General features: G+C 41.8%; 1 protein-coding gene across 1 annotated transcript in view; it reads right to left on the bottom strand.

Annotated features, from left to right (window-relative positions):
* Positions 1-18,234, bottom strand: part of LOC147023596 (1-phosphatidylinositol 4,5-bisphosphate phosphodiesterase beta-1-like) — a 435,861-nt gene that overhangs the window by 392,629 nt on the left and 24,998 nt on the right. Inside the window, exon 2 of the mRNA XM_085889131.1 lies at positions 13,542-13,619. Within this exon, the coding sequence (XP_085745257.1) occupies positions 13,542-13,619 (78 nt within the window). The remainder of the gene's footprint in view (positions 1-13,541; positions 13,620-18,234) is intronic.

Genomic DNA, 18,234 nt, shown 5'->3' on the forward strand with positions numbered 1-18,234 from the left:
TCTCGATATAATACAGTACTGTCTTTTACCCAGCTTGCTATATTCCCTCAAATTCTCCCTTTCTGATGACATCTGTACATCCTGTAGCCTTCTTGTCCTGTCCTCCACTTACTCATAAAACCAAGTCTCACTTACTGTAACGATATTATATTCCTACTTTGGCTTCAAGCTCTTACATCATATTTAAACTCCTGGCATTGGTTATCGAATATTTTTAAGTTTTCCCTTCCTCTAATTATGTTGTCTTATTTTATTTTTAATCCTGTGCTTTTGCAAATCATTAAAGTCACTCATTTTATGACTCATTATATCCTCTCCACACTCCACGACTGTAAAAATAAAAATGAAAAAGCCTCAATTCGCATTGCAAACCGTGCTTCCCCCTTTCTGTTTTGCCGAAAGGTATCAATCTAGAAACGCTCGCTTTGCCCTGGAAATGATCCCCACTGCTTTCTAAGCATAAACCTTCCTTCCGACACCATTCTTACAATAATAGGTTGACATCGACCACTTTACTCATTAATTCTATTCCCTTTCCTAAACTCAGAAGAATAGCAGAAAATACATTACCACACAGCCCTTTGTTTTTAATCGGCGACCCAATATACTGTACCTATTTTGTCAAATCTTCCGAGTAAACTTTCCCGATGTAATTTGCTCTAAGTGTACCACAACCAACATCTTCCTGCCTTGACATGATACAATATAATTTAACCTTCCTTCAGTATCCCCTGCTCCTGCTACCTCAAAATAACAGGCAACTCTGTCTACGATCTTCCCGACAAAATGTACATATTTAATAGCTTCATCACAAACAAAAATATGTGTCCCTGACCTCATTCCCACCACTCTCACTCTCCACCCTCGCTCCTGCCTGCATCACACCACTGTCTCCATTCGCTTCACCCTCACCAAATGACTTGAGACTCGACGATAATGACTTGTGACTTAACTTTTATTGATATAAAATGACTTGGGACATGAGACGTGACCATAACGATTGAAACTTGAAAGAAAAAAATGACTTGGTTACAACTATGTTGGTAAAGTGTCTCAGAAGTGCTTTGCCCCAGAAACCCCATAATCATACTACGACTATTCACTATCCTTTCTTGCACAAAGATAGGTTTGGAACTAGATGGAAGGAGATGTTACCTCTGGGATCGACCTCTCACCCACAATGGTCTGCCATACATGTCCTGGCAGTTATAAAATGAACTGATGATCTCTTGGAGAATTGTCCATCTGATTTTATCCTCCAATGTTTTATTGTATCATTTTTGTGTTAATTCTGTATCAAGTCCTATTTCTACAGTTGCTGAAAATCATGCATATGTGGACTGTGCAAGATTGACCCCACTGTTTGGTTTATCATCACGATTTTCTTGTGCTATTGGTATTTATTTTCCCTTCACAATCATATTTTTGGTTTACCACTTAATTATCTAAAGATGGTGGAATCTGTGCTTGTTAATCTTTTTTTAATAACCGAAGGGAAAATGGCAATTTATAAAAGAAAAGCCAAACTCCTTGCAAGCCCAGATGCTATATGTAATGTTTTAGTAGTTTTTAAAGCTCTTATCATGGCCAGGCTGTGCACGAAATTTTATTAGCACTAAAATTCTGATAATTTAAAAACTTTCAAGGAGAAATGGTATATTCTTCTTTACAATTTGAGATTTTGTAATCATGCTCTCGTTGAATCCTTCGCACTTTTGTGTTTTCCCGAGGTTATGGAGGGCGGAGTGTCTGTGTTTGCTTTCCAAACATGATGGCTGTTCGTTTGCAGTAATATGCTCCATTCAAACAATTATCAGGCAAGCAAGGCTAATTGGCGTACTCTCCGCAAGAAGATGCGCTGATGAAAATGATCATCTTGACAAATGGAAACATAATCAGGACCAAAAAGGTACATACTTTGTCATGCATCAACAATAGTAATCATTTCTGTGTCTGACGAGGCTCGAGTTCCGCAAATTGTACAAGGTTTGTCATTACATTCAGGGCATTTCGTTAAGGTCTACACACTTGATGCACAAAAAGTCATAATCTCGAATGTTCCTCCTTCCTGAAAAAAACTCGCACAAAAATGTAAATCTGCAAGAAACATATCACCGCCTGGAAAAAGACCTATGGACGAGAGCTCAACTGATAGATTTTTCCTGTAAATACCCCTTCAGATGATGAACTCCATGATTTTTGAGACACTTTTTGCAAACGGAACAATATATCTGAGATGGAATTTTCAAAACCTTTCGAATTAAGCATGTAAATTGAAAGAAATAGTGTGTAACGCAGATACACCTAACTTCATTGAGTCGCAAAAGCACAGGATGGAAATGTTTTCTTTTTTTTAACTCGACAAAAACTCTGGAAGTAAAATCCTTCCTGTTTATGATCATCATTTAATACTTCAAATGTATGGAGGTAAAACTTTGATTGAACATCAATGGCGGTACCAGTCTGAAACACAAAATTCAAGTTAGAGATTTGGTAAAACTTTAACATTTGGACATCGTGATATTGCAAGAGAAGCATGGAGACATGCACAGTATTCTCATGCACAATGGACACAATTAATGAAAGAGCAATGGTTCTTTAATGATGAGCTCCTCCATTGATGTTGCTTCTTCACTCATGCCCTCTCAGGATTCATCCAGGCTGTTTCTGGATGTTTGGCTTGCCTCAAATTTGTGATGAATATAATCAATGTTCTTTCTTTCTAAATGTTCATACTAGGACACTGATGTACTGTATGCACAAGACCAGTTGGACAAGCGATCAGTGCGCATAAGATAATCAAGGAAGGGCAGCAAGCATGAAATCAGCGGATACATCCTCAAGCACATGCCTCGATGGCGTATGCCTAATCAGAGATGCCCGTTAATGTGAAGGCTGCCTCTCCTGGCATGCTACAGCACAATAACGGGCTGCTACAGGCACAACGATACCGTTGTCCACTAGATCATTGCGAAAACTGTTGAAAACAACAGAGCAGAAAAAGTCTGTGTAGCCATGATGCATCCATTTGAAACATGGTGGGTAACTTCAGATCAAAATGGGCCACGATTGGTGGTGACTAATATTTTTAATGTCACTGAATGCCTCGTCATGAACAGCAGTCCTCTCAGACTGATCCTTTCCTGAAGCAAAAGAAGAAAAACCATCGCTTGACCTATTACATCACTGAGTATACTGTGATTATAATTGTACATTTATGCATTCGGACCCTGCAGGAACCAGTGCAACCAAACTTTGCACGGACTATTCTTTCATCAAGAGGAAGGTCAAGGGCTATGTTTAGATCAAAAAAAAAATTACCCCAAATAAAACCACATAATTGGCCTTGATTGGGTCTTGTGCTTATACACTGCCTGGGTTTATTTTTACCATGGGAACGATCAAGTAATATGTATTGTGAAAATTGTATGTTGTGGTTGCAGTGATTTGTTGTGAACACAAATTTAATCATCAATGTTTACACATGCAACTGTTATTAAAAAAGATTGCTTTACTCAGCACATCTCAGCAACAAGTCAATATTGCTTCACAGACATTTCACCGTCTGCATAACAGACATCACGTGACTGTCTCATTGTCAGTTTTGATTGGATACACTTCAGGAACCATAGAAATGACCAGTCACACTGTTCCTCTCAATAACTTTCCACCCTAAGATCCCACCATTTCCTTACCTTTTATTCAACTGACAACCTTTACTGGATCACCTCGTGGCAGGGTGTGTTGGAACTATTGTGTTTTGATGGTTGTACCACAGCATTTTGAGTATTACAACTAAAGACCAAGTAATATGTTTGAAAGCCATAAACAGAAACTGTTGATACCCTTTACAAATTACTCACGCTAATAGAGATAGATGCATTGCTCCTTCAGGTTTATTGTAATACCAGTGTCCAGGCCTCGAGTGAGTATGTTACTTATACACTTCCGAGGTTTTCCCCCCAAGAACAATTGAGTAATATGTATTGTGAAGATCATAAGTTGATGTCATATGTATGCAAGCTCATAACGGAAACTGTCTTCCCTTTGTATGTTTCTCTCCTGCCTCTAATCCTCCCCGTCTCGGAATGATTAGTCTGTTGCTTTAACTTTAATCTAGCACATCACGAAGAGTGGAATGGTAAGATGCCCGCTGGAGCACTTCTGGTGGCTTCACTTGTGCTAACAGAGATAGCTCTGGAAAGGTGGTTCAGTAACTCTCTGAGCTGAGTTTCTTAACTATATTGAATCTTCCGGGATGCCGCCACAGAACTTGGTATTGAAATTCGATTCTCCGATCTTGTTCCTGAGGAGCCTGGATGCACCAAGACTGTGCAATGATACAAGATCATGCATTAAAAATAAATACATACATACAAATATGTCTCAGGCCATTGAGGGAACAATCTTGACAGGCTGTGCAAAGGATGAGGATGTATTAATACCACAAATACCCAGCATTCCTACTAACATGTCCTTCAAATTCAAGTAGCTGCAGTTTCCAGTGTGTCTTGCATTTGTGATGCCCATCAATAAAGCTCAAGGACAGTCACTAAAGGTTCCAGGTATTAATCTGGAGACTCCTTGCTTTTCTCATGGACAACTTGGTATGACGTATTCAAGAGATGGACCTGGAAAGAATTTGTATGTCTTCGCCTCTAATGGGAAAGCCAAAACAGTGTATTGTCGTGTTCAGGCCAATTAACACCAGCCTAGACAAATAGCCAGAATATAAACATGGAGGCGAACAGCCGAAATTCTTGGCGGTTATGACACGCGCGGGATGGAAGCGGGGAAGGCGCTTTACAAGAATGGAAGCACACGGGTTTATCCTCAAGCCCACAATGAATAAACAAACACAAAGAAATTCAACAATAATGATTTAATAAATACAAATCAAAAGGGTGATAATGAAAATAAATAAAAGTGGGATGTAATGGAAAGTGAGGTAAACTAAATCTTAATTTAAGATGTCTCCACTCAGTCACAAAAACAGATAAGGGGAAAGATTAAAATAAAACAAAACAAGAACTACGTTGTCGATGGCACACCATCGCATATTCCCGCGTGCACTGCTTTGTCCCATTAACGCTAGGTGAAATTTTATCTTGCAAAATGGATTGACTATTCTTTTCTATTTGATGTGCTTTATGACCAAAGACTTACTATGTTTACTGAATCAGAAGTCATTGCAAGCATGTCAACATTTCATGAAACATTAATTTAACACTGTCCAGCAATATAGAACTGTGCATCAATTTAATCATAGGAATGAAATGTGTATAATATTAATTATAATTATTCATAATCAATTAGATAAATACAGTAAAACCTGTGACTGTTTGTCACTCATGGGGGCCACATAAGTAAGTTCTTTATAAAAGAATTTACCATGTACAATGGTAAATACACTTTAAAAAAAGAAATCAGCCCCCATGACCCCACCCCCTCTGGCCCGGCTCCTAGGGGTCATATCAAAAATCCGACAGTGTTTTGCACTTCCCCATACATATATCTACTATGTCCCAAAGTTTCAAGTTCCTATCTCAAACGGTGTAGGAGGAGCTATTTTGACCCCCTATCCGCTAAGCACCCCCTACCCCCCACCCCCCAAGCATCCTCTGATCATCATGTGTTAAAAAAATATGTTGTTAAATGTATAACTCATGAATATTGTTACGGCTGTGGAAATTCACAGAGCACCATATAGGTCCTTAGATCAGTTATGCCGATAAGTCTGTGGTTCAGATAGATTTTCCCACCGTTGTCGAATGGGATTTATTCGTATCACCTGGGCTGTGAATCTTCAGGTAGCCGTTTTTATTTTCTGTCGTTATTTTGGATCAACCACAATGCCAACCACCAACCACCTTCTGCGCAACGCCAACCACCAAACACCTTCTCCACCACGCCAACCACCAACCACCTTCTCCACCACGCCAACCACCAACCACCCTCTCCAAAACCGCCTTCACAACAACGACATCTCCTCACCATCTCCTAATCCACATCTCCCCCGATAAATCAACAAGAACAACGTCGCCTAACCTTCATCTCTGAAGCGACGCCATCTTTGCGCCAGCCACGGCGAGTCCGCATCGAACGGCATCGCTGCAGGCAGACGCGGGGGTCCGCTCGCCGCGCGGGTCGGTGATCTCGCGCACGTCCGCTTGCCGCGCGAGTCGGTGATCTCGCGCACGTCCGCTCGCCGCGCGAGTCGGTGATCTCGCGCACGTCCGCTCGCCGCGCGAGTCGGTGATCTTGCGCACGTCCGCGCTGTGCAAGCTTCGTCCGAGAATCGGATCAGGAGATCGAGAGGGGCGGAGCTAGTGGAGATCAGAGGTGAGGGATCAAAGGTCAGATCTCGTCTCTTGGGCCCTATAAAAGGGCGAGCGGAACGCCAAGCGCAGTCAGTCAGTGGAGTGTCTGTTGGGGTTCGGAGCTCCTGGCGTCTGAAGCTTGCAATCGGTGGAGAAGCTGAGGAGAGCGGAGGAGACGTGAGCGGGACCAAGCCTGCTGTGCTGCGCAGAGCTGCATGTTCGTGTGCAAGCCGGAGAGAGCTCACCAACCAGCTCTGATTGGTCTGTGGTGATCGGGCTTCGGAACGGTCCGAGCATCGCTGAGGGACAAACGGGTTCTTAAAGAGAGCATCAACTCAAAAAGAGCAAAGACCCGTTCGTTCCTCTCAGGCGTTGCCGGCTGGGGCCCGAATCACCAGGCCGCAGCCGAGCCACGGTTACGCTAGCTGCCGTGGGGAAGGAACGTCGCGGGTCGTCCCAGCGAGGAAGGTAACCAGCGCAGCCTCACAGAGCCTCTGCGATCTATACGGCTCCGTGCAATTAAAGACCCAAAGAGGTCCAGCCTACCCCTCGTCTGTCCTGGGGTTTTTCCTTGCTTTTCTTTGTATGAAAGTTGTGGCGCCGAGTCCGTCAAGTAAAACTGTATAAGTGACTGTACATAATAGATAGACGGTATTAGCTCTTTCCTTTGCATTGTGTTTGGCTGTATAATTGTATGCGTGTTTCCCCCATTCATTGCATGACTGCTTACGTGCTTATGTGTTGTTTGAAAAGAAACGTGCTTCTTTAAATGTTGACCTGTTCGTCACGTTATTTTTCCCTCAATTGAACTGCCGTATTGCATTTCGGAATAATAGTGGGCTTTTTAATAGCCGATAATAGAATCGGGTCCAGCGAGGCCTCACGATAATACTCTGCTCGGTTATCCCAAAAAGGAGCGAGCTGCTTCGAGCGGCTCGTGTCCAAGCAGGCCTCGCTGAGGTACAATCGCTCGGTAATCTTCCCGCGCGAATAATTAGGTAAATTGATTATTTGGCGATCGGACCCTGTAGCGCGGGTAGAGTGCGGACAAGGTTGTGGTGTGCTTGGAGCACACCCGTGACTGGTTTTCGGTGTTGTTCCGGAAAGTCGCGACTGAATTGTCCGGCTAAAAGCGGCTGTCCATCGCGGGCACAAATTCGTAACAATATGTTTGATTTAAAAAGCTATAAGACAATTTGTTTTTTGTTTTGTTTTTTAAATCGACCCCCATGACCCCAACCCCTCTGGCCCAGCCCTTAGGGGTCATATCAAAAATCTGAAAGTGCTGTGCACTTCCCCATACATATATCTACTATGTTCCAAAGTTTCAAGTTCCTATTGCAAACGGTGTAGGAGGAATTACAGGGTAAGACAGACGGACGTACGGATGTACGGAGACAATCACAATATTCCCGCTTTACTTCAAAAGCGTGGGAATAGATAAAATCCCACCTTTCTGTCAACACTCAGCTTTGTCTCCAGATGTCCTTTTGAAGTCTGGTGTTCGTCGAACTGCGTGGCCACCGTGCGGGAAAACGTACCATAATGGCACCAAGTTGCTCTCCACAGCTACGTATGTCACGTAATTCATGCGGACAGTCTTCAACGCCAGGAGCCCAAAAACCACCACACAGTTTCTGGTCCTTCACGTACATACCAAATTGTGTCACCTTTCTCCTTGATCATACAACAAGGCCACGGCCAAGGCTGCCGATATGATGATAATCGGGCAGCTTTCCCGTCGCGCCGACAGGAGACCAGAGGGGCCGACTATTCTCCTCCTCCTCTGTAGAACGTCACACCGACCAATAATCAACCTACCGGGGCGTGGCCTGCCGGTTACATTTCCTGGAAGGCAGGATTTAGCCTGCCAGTTACGTTTCCTCAGAGGTGGGATTTAGCCTGCCAGTTACGTTTCCTCGGACGTGGGATTTAGCCTGCCGGTTGTTGTCGTGAAAACGTGGTTCTTTATGGCCGGGTTATGACAACTATGGATGGGTTATGACACACATGACATGACATGACACACAAATGTCATGACATGACACATAAATGTTAAAAAAAAGTAGGGAAAGGTCACAAGGAGCAATCACATACTGGGAGAAACTAGCCTTAGACCTGACCTAGTAAACACAGCACCACCACTCCGTGTGGTGACATGTAACAAACTTAAGCTCACAGTTTTCCCTACTTAAATTACATCAAGATGTCCACTACTCGTTCACAGACCATGCTATACTATACAATCCTATCTTTACTATGAAATTCCTCCATTTAGCCCCACAAACGTAACAGTATCAATTAGCTTTGCAACAACTTTTTCTGTGGGTTTGTTTAATTTGTGATACATGGTTTGAAGTGAAATAAAATTTTTATTACAAAGTCTTGAATAAAAATATTTTTAAAATGAAATTAATAAAAATAAGTTAAAAGAAGGAAAAGCGGTCCAAGTACATTTTGCAACGTCCAAGATTGGTAATTCATACGAAAGCACAAGGCCAACATTCCCCAATTTGTCATGCAGGAAATATTTAAATACATATAACAATGAATTTCCCCGGGCAACGCCGGGTACTTCAACTAGTATTGGATTAAGAGAAAGTCAATGACCATATCAGTCATACAATTATTCAATGTATTACAGGGTTTTGGTTCAGGTCCCATTTTATTAGTCCCCTCCTGGTTTCACCGGAGGAGACAATAGGTTTGCTCTCCCTCTGTCTGTCAATCCATCGATCCGTCCGTCCGTCTCACCTGTGTTTTTTCAGACTTTTTTCCCCCCACACCCTTTAACATATTCGACTGAAACTTGATACATGGCTTTATGATAAGTTACAGAACAAGTTCGAGTTTCAGGGAGTTTCCTCAATTTTTTCAGAGTTATGCCCATCCTCAGTCAATTGGAATAAATGCCAAGTGGTATGAATAGGTCCATCTCTAACCCCTTGTTCACACTTCCAAACCATCTTGCTGGGTCTTTCAATGATATAAAAGTACCTTGGTGTTTTCATTGGTGATATGGCAACACGGTAGGTTTTCCATCCATCAATGTGGGTCTGCTTGTGTTCTGAGTGAGGACTCAAGTTGTAGATACAACTGTTTGACAAGCCTGTTTACAGCGGCATGGTAAGTAGTAGTCATGGTGCGTTTACTTCCAAATAACTCAGTCAGCATTTTGAAAAGCGTGGAGTCAAACTGTCGTCCTCTGTCAGTGGTGATAATAGATGGGGCACCACACAGCAACCAGTGGCAATGAAGTGAAACACCACAACCAAGGTGCTAGTGCTGCACTTTGTTATATGGGAAGGGGGGGGTTTGTTTGTTTTTCTATGCAGTATCGAGGCTCACGGAAGAGAGAGAGAGGTGATGGAAGGTGAAAAGGCAATGACCTGACAGTGCCAGTTGAACACAATAAGCTGAGGAAGCACATTTAAAGACTGGAGTATTTGATGAAAAAGTCATTCAATCCAAACCACAATGAAGTTATATTTCATGCACTTTTGTGTGGATGTGAGACACAGACAGTCCACAGAAAATGAACTTCCAACATTTCCATTGACAAAGCCTCCGATGAATCTTTCACATCACAGGATAAGATGGTCATAAGATTGTGCTTGCAGGGGCAAAATCCACGAGCAAAGCAATGGCCATTAGACATCCACTTCATAAAGTAGCTCATAGTGTTTGTAAGTCAGATAATATCCTTCCCAAGCAAACTACTTTTTTCCAAACTGAACAACAGCCAGAAACATGTAGAGGTTAGCTGTTGAGATTCAAAGACACTCTCAAAACGAACCTCAAAAAATGCCACGTAAATGCAAGAGCAACACCATTGGAACTGCCAATGATAAAACATCTTGAATGGCACCAAATCTCAAGAAAATTGGAGTTGAATGCTTTGAAGAACAGCATTTGTGCCATGAAGCTGAGAAACATGCAAGAAGGAAAAAAGAAAAAAAAAGTGACAGCATCAAGAACCTTTTATCTTTACAGACAACTTCCAGCAAGTGTATGGAAGAGTTTGTGGATATGACCGAATCAGGTCATATCGAATCACAGATATGACCGAATCAGGCTCTTCGGTCATATCTGTGTCAATTAAATTCAAAAATCCATGGAGGACCATCATACTCACACTCAAATGATTGCCAAGTAAATAAGTAGATACTACATGGGCATGTACTGAAAAAGAATAACACATTTCCAACAATAAGAAAAAGTTATTATAACATCTGGAAATTCTACATACAGTATGAACATACGTGAGCGTGTGTGCGTGCACCCTCGTGCTGAGGGAGCTGGACTGGGATCCTAGAGTTTGAGGTTTGAAATACAGATGAAGACCATAGTATGAAAGATGCCGATTCCAAACTTCTGGAAGCCAAGCTAATATCAGATTTGCCATCTCACTGTTGCAATATGGGTAGAAGAAAAAAAATGACCTTCAGCTAGCTGGCAATCTATCTGACCCACTTGCTCCGGTCTACATCAGTCATTACATTGTGGTCGACTCTTTCAAGCCTCAGGCAATCTTGGGCATGAAAACACAGTACTGATCAATGTAATTCATTTTACAATATAATTTTTGCATTTGACAATGTAATTAGATCTCTGACAATATAATCTTTTATGCAAATTGAAAATTTAAATGAAATAAACATCATGAAAAACATATAAGAATAATAACATTCATTCATTTGTTCATTTTGGTGATTAGGGAAGGGGAGGTTTTGGAAGGGATATCAATGAATTGTTTCCTAAAAAGAAAACAAAACAAGAATTGGAATGATAAACAGTTGCATGTAAAACTGGAACAGCACTCGGTAGAGCGCTTGCCTCCACCAGGCTGAACAGTTTACATTTTGTATCCCACTGATAAAACACACACACACACACACACACACACACACACACACACACACACACACACACACACACACACACACACACACACACACACACTCATTCATTCCAACTCATCCACATAGTTGTGATAACCCATCCATAACTTTTTGAAATATCATGCTATATATAGTTTGTGGTCCCATTTCTCAATGGTGAAGAATCACTTTAAATTCTAGTATCTGGATATTCACCAAAATCTGATCATTTTGTCCTCGTCACAAACCCAACCTGTCCTCCGAGTTTCATCTGAATCAGTCTACAACTTTTTGGGGTTTCCTGGTCAGATAGACAGAGACAGGGGTGAAAATATCACCTCCGTCCGCCTTCGGTGGCGGAGGTAATCACACTGGGTTATTTTTGGATGTGTAAAAGTGTTTGATACAGATAAAAACTTGCGCAATTATTTTTTTAATATGACGATAACACAGTAAGCCCTCAAATATCACAGATTTCAACCAATTGTGGGAAAACTATTGTGTTCCGATTTAATTATCGCTGTATTTCATTTTGGCCAATCAGTTTTTGAGCTAAGACGAGTCAATGTTTGCATCCGCGTTGGGGATTACCCCCATTAAGAGCGTTTTGCTGTTTCTCATGCACCTTTAATTGCAGTAATCAGACCAGCATACAGCAACGTAGCCGAGTTTAATAATGAATAATCATCGAACAGGAAATGACATATCGAGATCTTGTAATAATATATCGAAAAGATCTAGTAAGACACACAACAGTTAAGAATGGCACCCAAACGTAAAACGATGGACAAAATTAATCATGCCAAAAGGCAGATAAAAGTCATGCGCTGTGCAAAAAAAAAAAAAAACACTAAAAAAAATGAGTTATTAGGTTGGCAAGAGGTCAAAGTATGGCACCTGTGGGCCGCCATTATGAGATCAATGAATCAACTGTGCGGTGAAGTAAATGAGAGTCAAATATCTGTGCAATGGTTCCTGCCAGCAAAGCACAAAACGCTCGTTCCAGTCCCATAAGCCTCATATTAAAAGGATGGAAAAAGCACGAGATGTTTGGATCGAGCACCAAACAGAAAAAAAAAAGCCTTTGAGCAGACTGGTGTATGGGAGAAATCATTGCAGATTTACCAATGTTTCCACTAGACACCTAGAACTGAAGGCTCCAGTTCAACCATGGATCATGGAACTAATCAAGGCGAAGGGATTTATGCCGGAGCAGATTTTTAATGCCAAAGAGACGGGATTATTTTGGAAGAGGATGCCATCTCGTACCTTCCTCTCCAAGCAGGGAAGATCTGCTCTGGATCAAGATGGCTAAGTATCGTTTTACCCTTCTTCTATGTGGCAATGCAGCAGGTGACTGTCATGCTTCCGATGATCTAACAGCCATCACAACTACATCCACATCTTTCTAACCTCCACCCTCCCCTCCTGGGGGATGGCCAGACGGAGGCCCCTGGAGTACCGGCGGAAAGTGGACGCAGCGACGCGCTGCTCCGGCACATGCTCCCATACCTGACCTGACCTGACCCTCCCCCCTGGAGCAGCATCATCATTTCTGAGCTCAGTCTTGCATTTTCAATTTAAGGCAAAGTACAGTACGAACGAGTATGTAATATCTTTACCCTCACTCACCTTGGTGTTTTGGAATAAATTAAAAGGTAAAAGTCTTGTGTTTTTGTTTATTTCATACCGTATCTATTTTATTTACATGTTTATTTCAATGTTAACATGCTTTATATATTTTACATGTTTATTTTAATTGTAATTCCTTATGGCTGTCATCCACCTTCATCTATATTTCCTCCAACTTTGCACCAATTAATGCAAATGTTGTTTTAAAATAATACAATGATGAATTTCAGTTTCATAGCTTGAGAATACAAATATGATTAACCAGGAAACAAATGCAGCAAAACTTGTGTTGTATGAATGAACATGCAAGTTATTTCAACCAAAAATCCGTACTTTCATAGCTTGATAATGCAAGTATGATTAACCAGGAAACAAATGCAGCAAAACTTGTGTTGTATGAATGAACATGCAAGTTATTTCAACCAAAAATCCGTACTCATTCAAACGACCTTATGGTTTGGTTTGTATGACCATTGGAAAGGAAAGCAAAGTCTCGGCTGCAATTTTTTTCTTGGAATGAACATGAGATTGAACCAACTTGCAACCGTAATGAATAAGCAGGAACGATTAAATAAATAAATATACATATACATTGCATATATATATATATATATATATATATATATATATATATATATATATATATATTCTGCTTACTTTCATTGTTGCATCAATGCATTGGATGTTATAATGTTACTGGAGTGTCTACCTTGTTGTGATCAACCCAGTGGAGAAAAAATCCCTGAGGATCCACCTTCAAGAACACATTCACACCCACATTTGAGTCCTGCAGGAAAGAACACAATAACAAGGTGTAAGCATAAACATAACTAAAACTGCGAGAAATAGAATTAAAATTGATCAAAATTATACAGCACACAAAAGTGATAGGGCCTAACTGGTTTATAATTTATATTCAGCATAAAATTTGTTTTATTTCAATGATCAATTCAATTTCTCTCAACAATTAAGCTGTACAATAGGAAAGTACAGTATGTCGCAATCAATGATTGGCCCTTCAAGATTCTTTCTTTGAAGGACTAGCACACCCACTCCCTACGGGAGCAGCAGGAAGGGTCATGTTATTATCCTATCTGGGGTATATATATATATATATACGACAGTAGATCAAGGCTCGGGTCCATTAGCATATAATGTCTCAACGTCAGGTTTCCTCCCTTTCAGTTTACGGTTAAATAGCAGTTGGAACTGTTTAAAAAGGTAATCATACATGTTTGTGGTTTATTATATACTCGTAGTAATGCCTGGCGTTGCTCGGGCTAGCAATAAAGCCCGGTGTTGCCCAGGCTTTCTTGTAAATTTCCTGAATAGCTGTTAGTGGTTAGGGGTTAGCGGATAGGGGTTAGGGTTAGGGTTAGCGGTTAGGGTTGCAGTTAGGGTTAGGGTTGCAGTTAGGCTTAGGGTTGCAGTTAGGGTTAGGGTTGCAGTTAGGGTTAGGGTTGCAGTTAGGGTTAGGGTTGCAGTTAGGGTTAGGGTTAGCGGTTAGGGTTAGCGGTTAGGGTTAGCGGTTAGGGTTAGCGGTTAGGGTTAGCGGTTAGGGTTAGGGTTAGCGGTTAGGGTTAGCGGTTAGCGGTTAGGGTTAGGGTTAGCTGTTAGGGTTAGGGTTAGCTGTTAGGGTTAGTGTTAGGGTAGCTAACCCTAACACTAACCCAAACACTACACCTAACCCTAACAGCTTGGCGTAGCGGAGGTAAGCAGCACCCGGGGCAAATTGGAAATTTGCGTCCCCTGTAGGCCTTAAACTTGAGTGGATTTGAATGGAAAATCCCATAAGGGATATCGATTTATCGATTTTTTCGAATATCGGAAGTGTTATGAAAAAAATTTATAGCCAATGACCTAAGTTGGACCAAAAGCCATAATCGTACCGAATTTGAATGGAATCCGTTGGAGTTTGTGAAAATGCATCAAAACGAATTTTGAGGGGCCTCTTAAGGAAGACAATAGCATCATTCGTATATGTGCCAAATCTTGTTTCATTTCATGCAGTCACAAAAATCTGATGGTGGAACAAAGAAGGGGGCGTGCCGAAATATTAATATAGATATATATATATATATATATATATATATATATTTTTTTTTTCTTTTACTTCTGGTGGGGGGTGCCCCAAAAAACACCATGATGAACTATTTATACACATTAACATGATGTTTTTCCAAGGAGGAAATAACCTCTCGGGGGGGGGGGGGGGTTGGGAGGGTATTATGCTATTACCATTGGTGTTATTCCTTTTGTTATTCGGCACGGTCTTGGGTAAATGCCACGATTAGCTATCTTAACATGGATTTTTCCCAAGCATTGGGCAGGAGGAGGGGGGCAAATTAAATCGCTACAACCTCCATCATGTAAACATATTCCACCTGTAAAGTTTAGTTGAGATTGGAGAAGAAACGACCAAATGTATCGAGGTCAAATAGACAGACAGACAGACACCAAATTGCATATTGTCGTGCGATTACTGGAATGAAAATTTTGAAAAATTAGTTTTCAGTTTGAAAATGAAGATGCATGGCAGACAAGACCGCATTTGAAAATGCAGAGCCAAACTAGACAATATAGATTGCAGTACATCTAAGGACTGACTGACCAAGCAGCACTGTTAAAATCGCTTTCCGTGTTCCATCATGAATGTGCAAGGCTAAAAGTCACCCAATAAACTCCCAAATCCATATATCATTACATTCACGGAGGAGGAGGGGGGGGGTATGTCGGAATCTGAGACAGCAGGAAGGCTTGAATAAGTTCCATGTGCTCGTATAAGGTTCAGAATCATTAAATGTGTTCATCTATGTCCAGGGTGATGTTCTCTGGTGCATAGCCAACTTGGAAGTGGGGGGGGGGGGGGTTGTTCCAAATTAGATCTCAGATAGGGCAAGGATGTCTCATCGGGTATTCCTCCCAGTATGAAACTGGACTGGGGTCGAGCAAAGTCTGCTATGAAAGATGGTGGCCCTATGGGCAATTGTGGATATACGGTGTGCTTCATCCAGCCAGGATGGATTGGGGATATTGACTGACTCCCCATCAGGCCACCGACACATGCCTCATAATTGTTAAAATGGAATGGCTCTAAATCCCCATTGATCCTGCGAGGGAATGTTCTTTGCACACCCTCCCCTCCTCCTCCGACCCAGCATACATGCCCATGATGTGCATGATTGGTTGTTGCCACTCGCCAAGGCCACCGCGGTTGGACAGCATCCTCCTTTCGTCCATGCTGTGTTCTCTTTTCCTATTCATTCATAAAATTGGCATTTGTCCCACTGTCAGCTCTACCTTGTTCTTCAATGAGAATCGCTCTTGTAAAAATAAAAAATAAAAAATTGGAAGTGGAGGACCACACTGTTGACAGAGGATTTGGGACACTCATGACAAGTTGTAAACTTTACATTGCAGAGAACCAATACTGGACAAGTTGCTACTCCATCACACAGTGCAGAAGTTTTTGGTGACCAGCCATGTGAATAAAATCCACAAAAGTGAGGGTAATTCTTCAAGGTTTTACCTGCTCCACAACATAGCAGCTAATTTCAAGTCATAAGATGAAAATACTTTCGGCAGGATATTCTGTACAGGCTTTCAATGACATCTTGAATGCTACTATCTTGTCTGTACCTGTTTGTGGCTAGGATGTTGAGGTCCCAGAGAGATTCACTTACCTTGGCAGTGATATTCATGTTTCTGCTGGCTGTGAGTCAGAGGTCAATAGACATCTGGGTCAGACCTGGGAAGTAATGTATTCACTGAATCATGGGGTGTGGTGCCTCCAGTACCTGTGCAGGAGGAAAAAAGTCTGAGTCTTCAGGTCCTTGGTACTTCCAGTCTTGTTCTACGGATGTGAGACTTGGACTCTGACCATGGATCTGAGACAGTGACTTAATTTGGTACCAGATCTCTTCGGAGAATCCTTGGCTATCACTGGTTGGACTGTGTGTCCACTGAGCGGTTGCCAAGAGAGATTCAAATGAGATTTTTTTACCTGCATAGTTTGTGAGCATCAGCTGTGGCTGTATGGTCATGTGGCTCGTTTTCCTGATGCTGATCCTGCTCACCAGATTTTCTCAGTAAGGGAGCCTCATGAGTGGAGGAGGCCAACGGGCCGACCACGTGCCATGTGGTTGCAACAGCTTGATCGGCATCTCAAGGAGATGGGGATGGGCCAGGCATCTGCCTGGGGGGGATGGCCAGACGGAGGCCTCTGAGTACCGGCGGAAAGTGTACGCAGCGATGCGCTGTTCTGGCGCATGTTCCCACACCTGACCTGACATTCTGTACAGATAAGTAAATGTAATTTTACAAGTACCAGTACATCAGCACTTGGGAGTCAAAGCAACGACGGTTCCTCTTCCAATTGCATGATCATGGTCTGCATTCAAACATGCAGAGACCATGTCGACCCATTCAACCCACAATCCAAATACAGAAAAAAGGAAGCATTTTATATTTCATTCAGAGCAACAAGTTGTGAAATGCCCCATTTTATCCACACAAGGTGGCTGAGAGTGACCCTAATTCCTGACCTCATTTTTTTTTCCAGTTCGTTCCTCGGTCTCACCTCCCAAAAAGCTACTGATGGCAGAAGTCTCAAAAAAGCTTTACTCTCAGAGGATGCAATGACGTACAACTGGAAGAGGTAAAGAGGGTTAATACAAAGGGATTGGAGAATGCAGGGAAAGGGGGCGGTGGGGGAGGGGGTTGTGGATAAAGATGGGATAACCACCAGGAGATGAAACATTTCATCTTGAGATCTGCACTCCTGATAATTTCCCTGTCTTAATCTCAATTCCCATAAGCTTTAAGGCAATGCTTTCCTCACCAGCACGAATGCTTCAATTCAAAGGCTCAGAAGAAAAAAATTCAATCACAAACTTCAATGACCAAATAACAGGGTAATTAGTTAGTATAAATCCCATGGCAGCAATTCCGCTCATTAGGTTCTCCACGCTTCAAAAGAATCTGTCTTGTGGGTTTTACATTTTTTTTTCCCCGCTTATAGTTCAGTCGGTGATTACACTCTTAGAATGCATCGAATGCGAGACTTAACCGATTTTAATGTGGCAGACATTATATCTTAGGGTCAAGAGCTGCCAGATCAACCATTTCCTAAACACACAATCACAAAAACACATCATATTCAAAATCACCCTGCTCAGTAATGTACATTATATCATTATATGCCTTTTAAATTATTTATAGTGTTAGCAATATTTACATCCGATTCTAAGCTGAATTAAATCAAAGAGCTTCAGCATGTCAACTGTTAGCTCCATAGTCAAAGACAAGCTGTTCACAAAGCATAAGCCAATACCGTTTGACATTTTCCTGCCTTTCAACAAACAAACATCTCAGGTAATGAAATGGATCGATGTTGTTATGTT

Source organism: Eptatretus burgeri, chromosome 7, assembly GCF_056783735.1.
Source record: "Eptatretus burgeri isolate ZD-2024b chromosome 7, Ebu_testis_v1, whole genome shotgun sequence".
Classification (NCBI taxonomy): Eukaryota; Metazoa; Chordata; class Myxini; order Myxiniformes; family Myxinidae; genus Eptatretus; species Eptatretus burgeri.